The sequence below is a fragment of the Corvus hawaiiensis genome, chromosome 8 (genome assembly GCF_020740725.1).
Source record: "Corvus hawaiiensis isolate bCorHaw1 chromosome 8, bCorHaw1.pri.cur, whole genome shotgun sequence".
In the NCBI taxonomy this organism is placed as follows: Eukaryota; Metazoa; Chordata; class Aves; order Passeriformes; family Corvidae; genus Corvus; species Corvus hawaiiensis.
In genome coordinates, this window is record NC_063220.1 from 37,114,630 (window position 1) to 37,128,304 (window position 13,675).

Genomic DNA, 13,675 nt, shown 5'->3' on the forward strand with positions numbered 1-13,675 from the left:
GGGTGCAGCAGAGAGGAGCTTTCCCGTGATCCATCCCCTCGGAATCTGCATCCACAGCGCAGGAAAAATCATCTCGGGAAAACCATGGAGGGATTCCATTTTCCCTTCCAGCCATCCGTGTTTCTCCAGCTCCTGGAATCCCGGGGCTGCCGGGTCTGGGATGCTGCTTTGGTATTTTTAGCTGAGAGGTGCAGAGGAAGAGCCCAGAAAGGGCTGAAAAGACCCCAGAGCCCCTTCCAGGGCCTAAAGGGGCTCCAAGAGAGCTGGAGAGGGACTTGGACAGGTGGGAACGGCTTCAAACTGACAGCTGGCAGGGATGGATGGGATCTTGGGAAGGAATTGTTCCCTGGCAGGGTGGGCAGGCCCTGGCACAGGGTGCCCAGAGCAGCTGGGGCTGCCCCTGGATCCCTGGCAGTGCCCAAGGCCAGGCTGGACATTGGGGCTGGGAGCAGCCTGGGACAGTGGGAGGTGTCCCTGTCCAGCAGAAGCTGTTATGGGATAGGCTTTACGGATTTCTACGATTCTAAATATTTTGAACTTCACAGAGCTTTGTGGAAGCTCTTCCAGCCCTAAAAGCAGGAGCAGTGAGCACACCAGAGGTGCCAAAACTCTTCACCCACCAAAACCTGCCGCTTTTATTGACTCTCCCCTTGCTCAGGGGCTGTTCCTGGCACTTTGGAGGGAATAATTTCCTTAGGGAGGAGGAGACTGGCGGGGGAAGTGCATCCTGAGTGCCTTTCCCAGCAGGGGTCACTGGTTCGTGTGTCAGGAGCTGAAGCTGGGGGTTTCTCCCTGTCTTCCCTCCGGATTCAGAGCAGGAGATCCAGACCGCACTCACCAACCAGGCCAGACACAGAGGCTCCACACATTCCATTTTTTCCCCAAGTTTTATATTTTCTACTTCCCACCAGCCCTTTTTGTTGCTGTTACTGGGTTGTTTGGGGGCCTGCAAAGAATTAATTCCGGCGTTTCTGATAAGGAGAACCGGTCACTGCGGGGAAGGATCCGGGAGGGGCCATGGTGCTGCCGCCTGTTTATTCCTCAGGGAATGCCACCGCCTCCCACCCATCTTCCAGGGGCCTTTTCCCTGTACCAGGGACACGAGCAGCCTTGGCTTCTGCCTCCCCGTCACCACATTTCCAGGGCTCAGGGGCTCTCCATCCCCATTCCTGGGCTGCTCAAGGAGTGTTTTGGCTTCCCAGGATGATGCAGACCTAAGGTGGGTTCAGGTTCTGGGGCAGAACCAAGGGAAGGCTGAAAATCCCTCCCTCCAAGAACTGCTTTTGTTAAACCTCGACAGGCACGGGGTCACGCTCTCTTTTATTTGTTTTGCCTAAAAGATGTTTGTAAATCCAGTTTCTTGGGGCTTTACCTAAAGAACAAACCCTGAAAGCCCAAAGGGGGCAGAAATGGGAAGAGATCCTGACTGCAGGTGTGGTAAAGGGGGAGAGGATGGAGTAACACCCAAAAAAACCACTGGTTTTGGGAATCTATCCCTGAAACGAATTATTCTGGGGATGTCTGTGGTAGCATCCACCCTGCTGGGCACAGAGCACGGGACACAGGTGCAACCAGCGCTTCAGAGGTCCCTCAGTGCTGACCTGAGCTCCTCTCACCTCAGAATGGCTGCTGAAAATGCTCTTCTGTCCCCCTCCAGGCCGGGAGAGTGAAGAACGTCAAGGCACAAGAAGCATTTTTGGTTCATGCAAGGACAGGTGTGGAGATGGCCAAGCTGAGCAAAACCAAAGAGGATGGAGAACAGAGATGTGCCAAATCTGACAAGAAATAGTATTTAATGCACCACAAGGAAGTTTTTCCCTGCCTGCAGAGGCGTCAAAGCCAGGCTGGTCCCTCAAACCCTCTGGAGAAAAAGCCCTGACCCTACAGACAGTGCTTTAAATGTCCTAGGGATAAACTATGACACTGCTCATGACAGATCTGAGCCCGCCTGAACAGCTCCTGATGCTTTTCTTAGCCAGGGGCCTTCATTTTATCATGGCCAGGTCCCTTCATCAGCCCAGTGCCACTGACTCCTACTGGGCATAACATTATTATGAAAATAAAATCATTATATTATTATATGCGTTATGCAATCATAGTTTCCTTTTTTAAGTACAGCTTCTAAAAGGACTTTAAGCTGTTGTTTTTTTAATTTTCACGGGCTTGCACGATGATTCAAGCACTAAACTCCAGCCTCTGGGTCAGGAACTCTTTCAGGGGCTGCTTCAGCCCCCAGCTCGTGCTGTGACTCCAGTAAAAGCTGCTCCAGAGAGACTTAAAGGGTGGATTGAGGTGGTTTAAGGTGTTTTACCCTCCCATTTGGGGGAATTTGGGCTGTTCTCAGCCAGTCCCTGAGCTGGAAGGCAGCTGGGAATGATCCCTTGAACGTTTGCCTCTTCCCGGGTCTCCTCCCTCCTTTCCATTTTCTGTGCCTGTGGCCTTGGTTCAGCACCACCCGGCTCCTGGCAGAGCTGCAGTGGGGCTGGTATTCCAGAATCCCATGTTCTCCAGGGAATTAAATGCCCTAAGGAGGCAGCACCAACCCCAAAGGCTCCAAACACCCACGAGCAGGCAGCGCTGAAGGGATGCTCCCCTACACGCGGCCCTCGCAGCCCCCAGGGATGTGCTGGGTTCAGGCTGGGGTGCAAAGCACTTTAGGGGTGTCCAGGGAAGGCTCCACCGTGGGTTTGCACCCCAAAGCCCTTCCCCAGGCTGCAGGGAGGCTGAGGGCAGCCGGGCAGGGGCCAGCACTGCACCTGCAGCCCCACGCTTCCCTCTCGCTCCACACTCACAACCACCTGAAATAGGGGGGCAGCTGAAGGGGCGGGGAAAAAACGTGTGCTCGCAGCTTTCCCTCCCTCCGCGCCATCCCAAAAGGGTGAAAAGCCGCAGGAACGAGCTGCAAAGTGGAGGAAAAAATAAATCTTTATTGTGCACGGAGCAAGGGTTGAGCGGTCGAGAGCGGCAGCACCCGTGGTTGGTCCAGCACAGCCCCTCCAGCGACCCTTCATTCCCTCCTCCCTCCCAAACCAGGGAGGGGGATTCTGCTGCCAGATGCCCTTCCAGGGCCCCAGCCGCGCTGCCCATCCTCAGTTTGGTGGCCAGAGGGCATCAGTGGCTACCACGGAATTCCTAAAGAGCAGCTGGATAAACAGTGCAGACCCAGCAGCCTCTCCCAGGGGGGCTGGGGATGAACCCCCGCCCCTGTCTCGGTTCCCCCCGGGCACATCCTCCCTCCCTCCCGCAGCACGGGAGGGATCCCGGCAGCCCCACACGGGCAGGGTGAATTTAAAGAGGAGTTTATTCGCTCGCACACAGACGGTGGCGTCCCTTCGAGCCAGAAAGAAAAACCCAGTGTGTACAAAGTCACAGTCACGGCTTGAAGAGCGCCCGGCAGCGCCCTCAGAGAAACACGAAATAACTCACGAAAAGTCATTAAAGTCCCGGCGTTATGTACAGCTAAGTGCCAGCTCGAGTATTCACAACACAGTAACGTACTGCAAGAAGTCGCTTAGGAGAAGTTCCCTTGAGAAACAACCTTCGCTCCGGCGGCGCCGGAGTCTGCCGCGTCCGTCCGTCCGTCCGTCCGTGTGTCGCTCAGTGCCGCTGGCACGTGTGCAGGCGGGACGCGTCGGCGGGGCCGTGCTCTCGCTGCAGGCGGCACGCCAGCCCCTCGGCGCACTGGCAGCGCTGGAAGATCTCCAGGCCGTGGGCGCCTTTCCGCCGGTGCCGGGTGCACACCTGCCCCTCCCGCAGCACCGGCTTGCAGATCTTGGACCAGAAGTGGCGGGCGCAGCACAGCCCGGCCGCGCAGTCCGACGAGCGCAGGCAGAAGTCGCCCTCCTCGCCTGCGTGGGGACAGCGGGGGATGCTCAGCGAGGGGGCGGGGGACACCGGGTGGGCATCGCGGGCGTCGCTCACAGGGGATATGGGACAGGGTGGGCATCCCACATTGATCAATCCCACAGATTGATCACTCCCAAACCACCCCACGGGCAGGCTGGGCATCCCCGGTTTATCTCCTGTGGTCAGTGGGGCTCGGTGGGCACCCCGGACTGATTCCACAGGGGACAAGAGGGAAAGGGGAGCATCCCGGACCGACCCCATGGGGGATGGCGGAGCAGAAAGGGCATCCTGGACTGATCCCCACGGGGGACAGAGATGCAGGATGGGGCTCCCGGCCAGATCGCAGGGGACAGCAGAGCAGGGGCGCAGCCTGGACTGGTGCCCAGGGAACAGCAGGGAAGGATGGGCAGCCTCAGGCGGGACAGCGGGGTCACGGCAGCAGGGACGCCTCACCTTTGGCAGTGGGTAGCCAGGCGGGCGCGGGCGTCCGTCGGGGCAGCGCCTCAGTGCCCGTCTCCTCCGGCTCGGCCGCTCCGTGGGGCGGCTCCGGGGGCGTGCAGAGACCTGCGGGGGCAGTGGGGCGGCTGTCAGCCTCGCGTGGGACCCCGACCCCTCCCGCGGCCCCAGCTGCAGGTGTGCCCTGCCCTCACCGTTGCTGCAGGTCATGCCGGGGCAGCACATGGCATCGCGCAGGCAGCGCTTGCGGCGCCGCCGGCAGCCGAGGCACAGCGGGGCCCCCCCGCCGCGGGCCGCCCCCCCGCAGAACTCCTCGGGGCCGCAGTCCTCGTCCTCGGCGCACGGGAAAGGCTGGGGGGCACAGAGGAGGCGGGGGGTCAGCGGGGCCGACGCTCCCATCCCCGAGTGTGTCCCCCCCTCTCCAATCCCCGGCGCGTCCGCTCCGTCCATCTCCCGTGTGTCCCTCCCCGCCTCCACCCCCGGGACGTCCCCCCCGTCCCCGGTGTCCCCTCCATCCCCGAGGTGTCCCCCACTCCATCCCCCATACGCGTGCGGGTCCCCATCACCCGCTGTGTCCCTCTCCTCCATCCCTGGGGCACCCCCTCCATCCATCTGCGCTGCGTCCTCCCCTTCGATCCCCTCCATCCCCGGTGCGTTCCCCTCCCCGGTGTCCCCTCCATCGTCCGTATCCCCCTACTCCATCTCCCGGTGTGCGTCCTCATCCCCGGAGTCCCACCTCTCATCCCAAATGTGTCTCCCCCCCACATTCCCGGTGTGTGCCGCGCTCCATTCCCAGTGTGTCCGCCCTCTATTCCCGCTGTCCCGCCGCTCCATCCGTGCTCTCTCCTACCTGCCGGGTGGCGGCCGGCGGGGCCTTGTTGCTGCCGTCGAAAGGGGGTGCGGGGGCGGCGCTGGCCTCGGCCGCCCCGCCCGGGGGGGGTCCCTTGATGGCGTTGGAGCTGAGGGCACCCCCGGGAGCCGCCGCCCGCCCCGCCGGGGCCGCGCAGCTCAGCGCCGCCAGCAGCGCCACCAGCCCCCGCATCCTGGTGCCGCCCGTGCCCGCTGAGTCCCCGAGCAGCAGCACCGAGCCGCGAGCAGCGGCTCCTGCGCTCCTCCGCCGCCTTTATACCCCCGGGGCTGCCTCCTGCCCGCCCCCTCGGGGCGGGGGGCCCGCCGCCTGGGATTTCAAAGCGTTCCCGGGGGGGCTGTGCCCACGAGCCCCCAAAACCGCCCCCACCCCGCCCCGAGGGCGCCCACATTGGTCGGGAGGGGGTTTCGCAAGGGCCAGGGCAGCCCCCCATCCCCCCGCCCCCCCCCGGCATCCCCCGCCCCGGTTCCCGGCCAGATGCTCCGCACTCCCCGACGCCGCCGCTGTCTCCAGCCGGGCGCGCCCGACGGAGGGGACCGGGAAGAGGGAAGGGGGGGGACACTCCCCCTTATGCAACCCCCCATAGTGGGTGGGAGCCGCTGTGGGTGCAGAGAGCCCCCCCGCCCTCCCCCGATGGCAGAGTCGGTCCTTTGGTCTCCTCCAAGTCTCCCCCCCGCCGCCTCCCCCGCGTCCTTCCTGGCGCCAGCGCAGCCTTGCAGGAAGGGAGAGGGGCTGCTCCGCATCCCCCCGCGCCGGGACGTGTGCGGGGACACGGGGGGGGACACACGATGGGACTCTCGGTGTCCTCCCCCTACTCCCCTGACCCCAGCCGGGCCGGAGGGGGGGCAGCATCGGTGGGGGGGGAGCTCCGGGCCCTTTGATGCGGCGAGATCAAAGGCTTCGCCCCCCCCCATTCCCCCCCATTCCCCCTCGCCCCCCCCGTCGGGGCAGCGCGGCCCCAGGGCGCCCCCTGGCGGTCCTGCCGCGCCATCGCGCCCCACTCTCCCCTCCCCGGTCCGGTAATTAACCTTCGTTAATTACCCGCCGTTGATTAACCCGGCTTTTCCCGGTGGCGGCCCCGTGCTCCCGTTCATTCCTTTTCTAAGCTCGGTTTAAATGAGAATCGGACGAGCCGGAGCAGCGCCCCCAGAACCCCCGGGGTGGGGGATTCCGCAATTACTGCAATTAATGCCACCCCCCCCTCTCCCGGTATCGCTGTCCCGGTATCCACTATCAGCTGTTCCAGCCCCGAACGGCTCAGGCCGGGCTAATAATTGCCTGGGAAGGTTTCGGGAGCATGGCGGGCCGGTGCTGTCAGCAGCGGCTGAGTCACGGCCGGGCGACATCCCCGGCACAGCCCGGCCACCCCTCCTGCCTTCCCTATTTTTAGCCCGGAGTAACGAGCACCACGCCTCGCCCCGAAATCCCGGTGTTCCCCTGGCAGTTTCAGGTGAGGGCCACGTCACCCTGGGGTTTTTATTGCATTATTGACTTCGACCTGCGATTGCTGCATCCCGTAAAACGATTGGTGACGATTCCCAGCTGCTCCTTGGACCCTTACCAGATTCCTTTCCCTCCTGAGAGGATGTTTCGTCGCTCCTTCTCCCCGCTTTTGCTCACCTCACAGAATCGTCATCAAATCACAGAATGATTTTGGGTTGGAAGGGACCTCAAAGCCCATCCAGTTCCATGGGCAGGGACACCTCCCACTGTCCCAGGCTGCTCCAAGCCCCAGTGTCCAACCTGGCCTTGGGCACTGCCAGGGATCCAGGGGCAGCCCCAGCTGCTCTGGGCAACCAGTTCTGGGAGCAGAACCCCCGTCACCCCACTTTTCACCACTGCCCAGGAGATCTCTCCCAAACTCGGCTTCTGCTCTGGAAGAAACCCACTGACAGCCACTCAAAAGTAATTATTTTTATTTCAACTCTATAAAGTATACAACAGGCACTCGGCAATTACAGCTGCAGGGGGAGTACAGAGCGAAACAAAAGCCATGGAAGTTTATGATAAAAAACCCAAAGTTCCTCAGTCAACATCCACAGAGTGCAAGCGGCCGATGGCCAGGGCGTGACCGACATCTGCCCGACAAACAAAACCTCTGCCATGGAAGGAGAGAAAATCAGAGTATAAAACATGGGGCTGGGGTAAAACCAGCGCAAATCGGGACTCGGGGGGAGAGGCAACTCCAAATGGGAATTTCCCCTTTTTCTGAGAAAGCCCTAAAAGCGCCCAAGTCGGTGTCAGGGTTGAGGAGCCGCGGAGCAGCTTCCAGGGCTCATCCCCGTGGATGCAGGGAACGGGGGAGGGAAAAGCACAGATCCTGTTGGGGGCTGTGTGGGACGGCACGGATGGGTGGGATCTGCAGAGCTTAGCAAAACAGGAATACCTGTCTATGGACTGCTAGGACGTCAGAGAGTAATTTGACCCGCACATCACATTTATACATTTCACAGAAATGACTCTGTATCTCATTAACAGATACACAGCTCTGGTACATTGAACAGAAATCAGAGAACGACGTCATCATTTCTGGAATTCATCGAGATCAGATAATAAAGGCTTAGAAATCGGTAGCAGAAAGAACTGTAAAACGCAGCAAGCTAAGAAAGGACGACAGTTTGAGGTGTGTTTGTCTTTGTCATGCAGCATAACACCAAATTTGTCTTTTTTTTTTTTTTAATAAGATGCCATGGATTTAAGGCACTTGCAACAATGCCAGATAGCCAGTGACGTTCTAGAACTATGGGACAGATGGGTGGACAGGACAGCTGACAGAAAGTTTAATCATACTGACAAATATGACATTAATTCAAGTCTACCTCGACCTAAAAACATTACATTACAAATAAGGAAATGAAGGAATAATGCCATGGAACTGGAAAAGAACAGAAAAGTTCTGTGTGACCCACAAAATACCGACACGAAAATACCTATTTACAGAAATATCTGCTCGTGGTCCTGTTGTTGAAGAAGAGTTTGCTGTGGGCAGTGCAGCTCCAGGAGAAGCTACAACACCAATCAAAGCCCCTCTGGAAACACGGGAGCTGATTCCCCCTTCCCTAAAAAACGCCGTCGTCCCGTAGGTCAGGAAAGGAGACAAAGAAATAAGGACAGGAGGTGGAAACACGGAGGCAATCCCTTGTTGTGGATATATAGAGATATATATAAAGCAACTTAAATATATTTTTATAACTGAAGGCTTATCATATACATATGCGAAGTGTTAATGCTCAGGAGAGGCCATGGAAAGTCGAGTGAGGTGTTTGATATCAAAATAAACTCAGGTTCAGCACAGTGCACGCTGCAGGTATCAATTCCCATGCCTGGCACAAGGGAAAAAAAGGGACAGGAAAAAGAAACCCAACTCCTCAGCCCATTCTAGACCCTCCTTCCTGCCACGTTTTCGGGCTGTCCCCCAAATCCTCGTGGTGCTTTCTCCTCCTCGCCTGCCAACTGCATCTGGTGTCACCATCCTGGGACAAACTCCTACAGAAAGCTGTCCCCACGGAGTGAAAATCCAGGGGGATGTGAGGGAAGAATTTGGCTGTTAGGCCTGTTTAAGATGCCTGGTGAGTGTTTTAGCCCTCATGCTCAGCCTTGGCTCTCAGTGCTGTCCATCCCTCGGAGAAAGGTGGGAAAGCCAGCAGGTGCTGCCTTTTCCCTGTGGTTTTGAAGGCAAATGAAGTTTTAATGGTTAAAGAACACCAGAAGTGACTGTGCCAGAGGTGTGGCCTCACCCTCTGGAAAACAGAGGGGATTCCAGAGCCACAGACTGGTTTCAAAGGTGTCACACGACCCAGCTCATGTTAAACAGCAGACACGGCCCATGCTGTCAAGATACCCTTTTAATTAAATCCTTCCATGAAAAACATGCAAAAGAGTTGGGATTTAGCAGCAGGGAAGGAATTTTTTACTGCTCAAACAGACCTTTTCCATGTAATATGTGGGAAAAGCCCTTGCCAGCAAGACTTGATCTTTCCACGGTCAGCTCTTGGCAGCTGAGCTCAAACGGGGCAGCACCTGCTCACCCACAGCACGGGTTGCAATGAGAGGACCTTTAAGGTCCCTTCCAACCCAAACCATTCCATCATTCCATGATTCTGTGGTTCTTTGGGGCAATGTCTCTCAGAGAGACCAGAAGCTGATGTTTCCAGCTGGATAATGGGATAAACCTTTAGTCCTGTGGATAGGCAACAAACAGGCGCCCAGGACAGGATCCCTCTGCTGCACCCCATAAACCAGAGGGAAGAATTCAAGCAAAGGAAAAGCAGTGGAAGTGAGGGAAAAGTAGATCCTGGTAATATTGTTTTCCCCAGCTCTTTCTTCCATACACATTTGGCCATCCCTGTGTTAAGCACAGACATTTGGACCTGGCATGCTGGAGACTTCACAGGGATAATCCATTTCCCATTGAATTCCACTGACTTTCCTGTGGAGCTCCTTAGCCTGGAGAGGCATTGGGATTACTGGCGATGTTCCATCAGAGCCAGGACTTTTATTTTAATGAGATCCTTTAAACATGGAAGAGATGCAGACACGGAATCATCAGGATGGAGAACAAAGCCTCTGCTACATATTCCTGACAGGATGGATCAGGGACAAGCACTTCCCGAGTGAGGGATGGACAGAGCACCTCGAAAAGACATCACAGCTCTCACGTTTTTCCCTTTGGGCCTAAAAAGGTCAAAGGTATCCTTAATTTTATGCCTAATCAATCAGCCTGGTGGGCTGCTGTTGCTTTGTTCCAGGACTGTGATGAAAGCACTGTGAAGTGCATCAGTAGATGTGAAATGGATCAGTAGATGTGAAATGGATCAATAGATGTACAATGGATCAATAATGTGCAATGGATCAATAATGTGCAATGGATCAACGGATGCACAGTGGATCAATGGATGCACAATGGAGCAATAATGTGCAATGGATCGATGGATGCACAATGGATCAATAATGTGCAATGGATCAATGGATGCACAATGGATCAATAATATGCAATGGATCGAGGGATGCACAATGGATCAATAATATGCAATGGATCGATGGATGCACAATGGATCAATAATATGCAATGGATCGAGGGATGCACAATGGATCAATAATGTGCAATGGATCGAGGGATGCACAATGGATCAATAATGTGCAATGGATCGAGGGATGCACAATGGATCAATAATATGCAATGGATCAATGGATGCACAATGGATCAATAATATGCAATGGATCGAGGGATGCACAATGGATCAATAATGTGCAATGGATCGAGGGATGCACAATGGATCAATAATGTGCAATGGATCAATGGATGCACAATGGATCAATAATATGCAATGGATCAATGGATGCACAATGGATCAATAATGTGCAATGGATCGAGGGATGCACAATGGATCAATAATATGCAATGGATCGATGGATGCACAGTGGATCAATAATATGCAATGGATCGAGGGATGCACAATGGATCAATAATATGCAATGGATCGAGGGATGCACAATGGATCAATAATGTGCAATGGATCGAGGGATGCACAATGGATCAATAATATGCAATGGATCGATGGATGCACAGTGGATCAATAATATGCAATGGATCGAGGGATGCACAATGGATCAATAATATGCAATGGATCGAGGGATGCACAATGGATCAATAATGTGCAATGGATTGATGGATGCACAATGGATCAATAATGTGCAATGGATCAATGGATGCACAATGGATCAATAATATGCAATGGATCAGTGGATGCACAGTGGATTCACTCCACGATCTGCTCTTCCCGTGCCGTGCTGGTGCCCAGGGAAAGGAGAAGCGGCCGCCCGCAGGCGCTGCTGGCCCGCGAGAGGAGCGGCCCCGCTGTGCCTCGGCGGCACCTGCAGCACACACCAGTGGGTGTGCTTGTGCTTGGGCAGGCTGAGCCAAACCGATTCCAACGCAAGGAGGAAAGGGAACATTCAGTCTCGTCGGGAATACTGCTCGGAAAGGAGAAGGGCACACTCCCTCTGCTGCGATGGGAGCGCTGTGCCCGCGCTCCTCCTGGGCCCCGGCGCTGCCCTGCCGGGCTCGGAGGGTGGGAACAGCCCAAATCCTGCACAGGAGGAGTGCAGCACTTCATAAATTAGTAGTGATCCTACGGAAAAAGCAGCTGGAATTAAGTGCCTCTTACTCTACGGATCTCTCACTCTGCTAACCAGGAGTGTGCCCGGATCTCTGAGGCGACAGAAGAGGAGTTCTGTGCCGGAGAAAGGCTCTGTGCCAGGACCAGCATGTCCACCAGGTCACGTTCCAACAGAAAACATGGAGAGCACTATTGTCACTAAGCAGGAAGTCCTAATGCCACTGGAGTTACTGGAGCAGCATCAATCAAGGCATCATGGTGACCCCGAGCACGAATCCTCCCCAATTCCGGTCTTCCCGTTCCGCTGGCAGCCACGTCCCAGGAAAAGCTGTCCTCGGCAAGGCAGAAGCAGGTAAGAGAAAGAACATTAAAAATCTATGTCCCATCCTGAGTTGTCGTCAGGGGGTGGCTCATCACTGTCCTCTGGGAAGCTGTCAAAGTTGCTTGTGTCCGTGGGAGACGCGACCTGTGGGGAGAAGAGCGACAAGAAGGGGACGTTCATCCCAGTGCTGACATTCCCTCTCCATCCCACAGCCACGGGCATCCCAGAGAATCCCCAGGCAGCCAGGGAAGTGCTGCACGCACAGCTTTTTGCTGGGGGATTTCCCTCAGCTCCCCACGTCTCCTGAATTTTCCCACCCCTTGGAACAAGGTTATCACAACAGACTTGGAAAAAGCCTCCCCAGAGCCCAGGATTTCCCATCCATGGCTCCAGGATCCTGAGCTTTAAAGGATCAGGATCCTGATCCTTCAAACTTCCTGGCAAGCCTTGCTCAGCCACAGGATCCTTCCAGAGAAGCCCATCTTCCCAGGATGAAGGCCAAGCACATTTCTTTTTTTGGAAATCATGACATTTGAAATCGACCCTGGCTACAGAATGTCTGATTTTCCTGCTTCGTGACAGTGAGGGAAACTTTCTTCCAGTGAGGATTTGATGAAGTCAATACAGTAAAAAAAATCAACAATATAAGAGGAAACCAGCAGCTCTCCATCCCAAAATAATCAGAGTCTTACAAGAAATTCAATACGTTAAGCTTTACCCAGAGCAGGAAAACACTGCAGTTTTCCGTCATTTCACCTGTGGAAGAGCCTGAGCCAGGGGCCACCTGGCAGTCATTGACTCACAGAATTCCAGCAAGGTTTGGGTTGGAAGGACATTAAAGCCCATCCAGTGCCACCCCTGCCATGGGCAGGGACACCTCCCACTGTCCCAGGCTGCTCCAAGCCCCAATGTCCAACCTGGCCTTGGACACTGCCAGGGATCCAGGGGCAGCCCCAGCTGCTCTGGGTACCCTGTGCCAGGGCCTGCCCACCCTCACAGGAAGATTTTTTTTCCAATATCCAGCCTGGATTGATCCCAGGGATTGCCCCGACCCACCTGGCCTTGTTAACCCTCCTGAAATTCCCACTTCACGCTGGATGCTGCTGCAAGCCTTGGGAAAAGAGGGGAGCTCCAACTCCAGCTCTAAATTTAACGTTTAAATTTAATGTCTGCCCAACTTCATCAGCATTTTCCTGCTGCTGAACACACACCTTGGGGGAAATCAGGATTATGGAATAGCTAGCTTGTTTTGGAAAAATAAACCCGCCCTATGGAATCTTCATTTAAAAAGCTTTAATTTCTTTCTGATTATCTGGATCCGCTGACTTTGCAGGTGCTCCTTCACCCTTTGCTTCCTCAGCTCATCTTTGGAAGAGTCCTGAGCTTTTAAGGAGAGGTAAAATCACCGGTTCCAGCTGTGGTATCAAGGCTCAGCGGTGTCCTAGCAGCAGGTTGTAAATTGGGATCTTTCCAGAAATCCCGTGGAGCAAGAGCTCTTTGATTGCTTCACTGGCAAGTGCCACATAACAAATGAGAGTTAAAGAGCTGGGAAAAACCTTTTTTCTTAAAAAATAGGATCTAATCTATATGCTTGGCCCTACTGGCTCCTTCCCAGCTGACAAGGATAGGTGGATTGAAGGAAAAATGGATGTCTGCTCGCAGAGCTGTGTTTTGGGTCCCTTTTCAGAGTGGCAGTTGAGACTTTGCCAAAAAAACTTGTGGAAAATGAGCTGGAGTGGGACTGACAGCTCTGAGGTTGACAAAATCCACAGTTCATGGGTTTGGAGAGGATCTCAGGAGCAGAGCTGGAGGAGATGCTGCTCTTAAGAGCTCAGGGAAAGGATGAGCTTTGCTGAACCGGGATTAGGGCCAGCCTGGAGCTGTCCTGGAAGAGGATTCCTCGGAAGAGGGCAGGATGCTCCCATCTACTCCGGTCAGCCTTGCTATGTGGGGTAAGAGCAGTGTTGGAAATGCTCCTACTAAACTGAAAATCCACCAAAACCAGTTGGGAAAACATCCTGGAGTTCTTCAGGCTACTCGGACATCCTGCATTTCTAAAGCAGG

The 13,675-nt window shown here is 55.4% G+C and overlaps 2 protein-coding genes across 5 annotated transcripts in view; both read right to left on the reverse strand.

The window, feature by feature from the left end:
• Positions 1-2,907: 2,907 nt before the first annotated feature.
• On the reverse strand, positions 2,908-5,369 carry DKK1 (dickkopf WNT signaling pathway inhibitor 1). Its single transcript, XM_048311526.1, has 4 exons — positions 5,153-5,369; positions 4,497-4,653; positions 4,300-4,410; positions 2,908-3,848 (listed from the first exon to the last, which is right to left on the reverse strand). Exons 1-4 carry the CDS (start codon positions 5,342-5,344, stop codon positions 3,598-3,600), a joined length of 711 nt encoding a protein of 236 aa, XP_048167483.1. The 5' UTR covers positions 5,345-5,369; the 3' UTR covers positions 2,908-3,597.
• A 1,700-nt stretch (positions 5,370-7,069) lies between these two features.
• Positions 7,070-13,675, reverse strand: part of PRKG1 (protein kinase cGMP-dependent 1) — a 374,310-nt gene continuing 367,704 nt past the window's right edge. For all 4 annotated transcript variants that reach the window (XM_048311091.1, XM_048311090.1, XM_048311092.1 and 1 more), the window contains one exon: positions 7,070-11,755. In XM_048311091.1, coding sequence (XP_048167048.1) covers positions 11,657-11,755 — 99 coding nt within the window. In that variant the 3' untranslated portion in view covers positions 7,070-11,656. The remainder of the gene's footprint in view (positions 11,756-13,675) is intronic.

What these genes read in the sequence shown, in the direction of transcription:
- DKK1 (XM_048311526.1), bottom strand. Translation starts at nt 5,344, where the DNA reads ATGCGGGGGCTGGTGGCGCTGCTGGCGGCGCTGAGCTGCGCGGCCCCG. An exon ending in CGCCGGCCGCCACCCGGCAG is followed by an intron (nt 4,654 to 5,152) that starts GTAGGAGAGAGC and finishes TGTGCCCCCCAG; the next exon opens with CCTTTCCCGTGCGCCGAGGA. An exon ending in CTGGCTACCCACTGCCAAAG is followed by an intron (nt 3,849 to 4,299) that starts GTGAGGCGTCCC and finishes GTCCCCACGCAG; the next exon opens with GCGAGGAGGGCGACTTCTGC.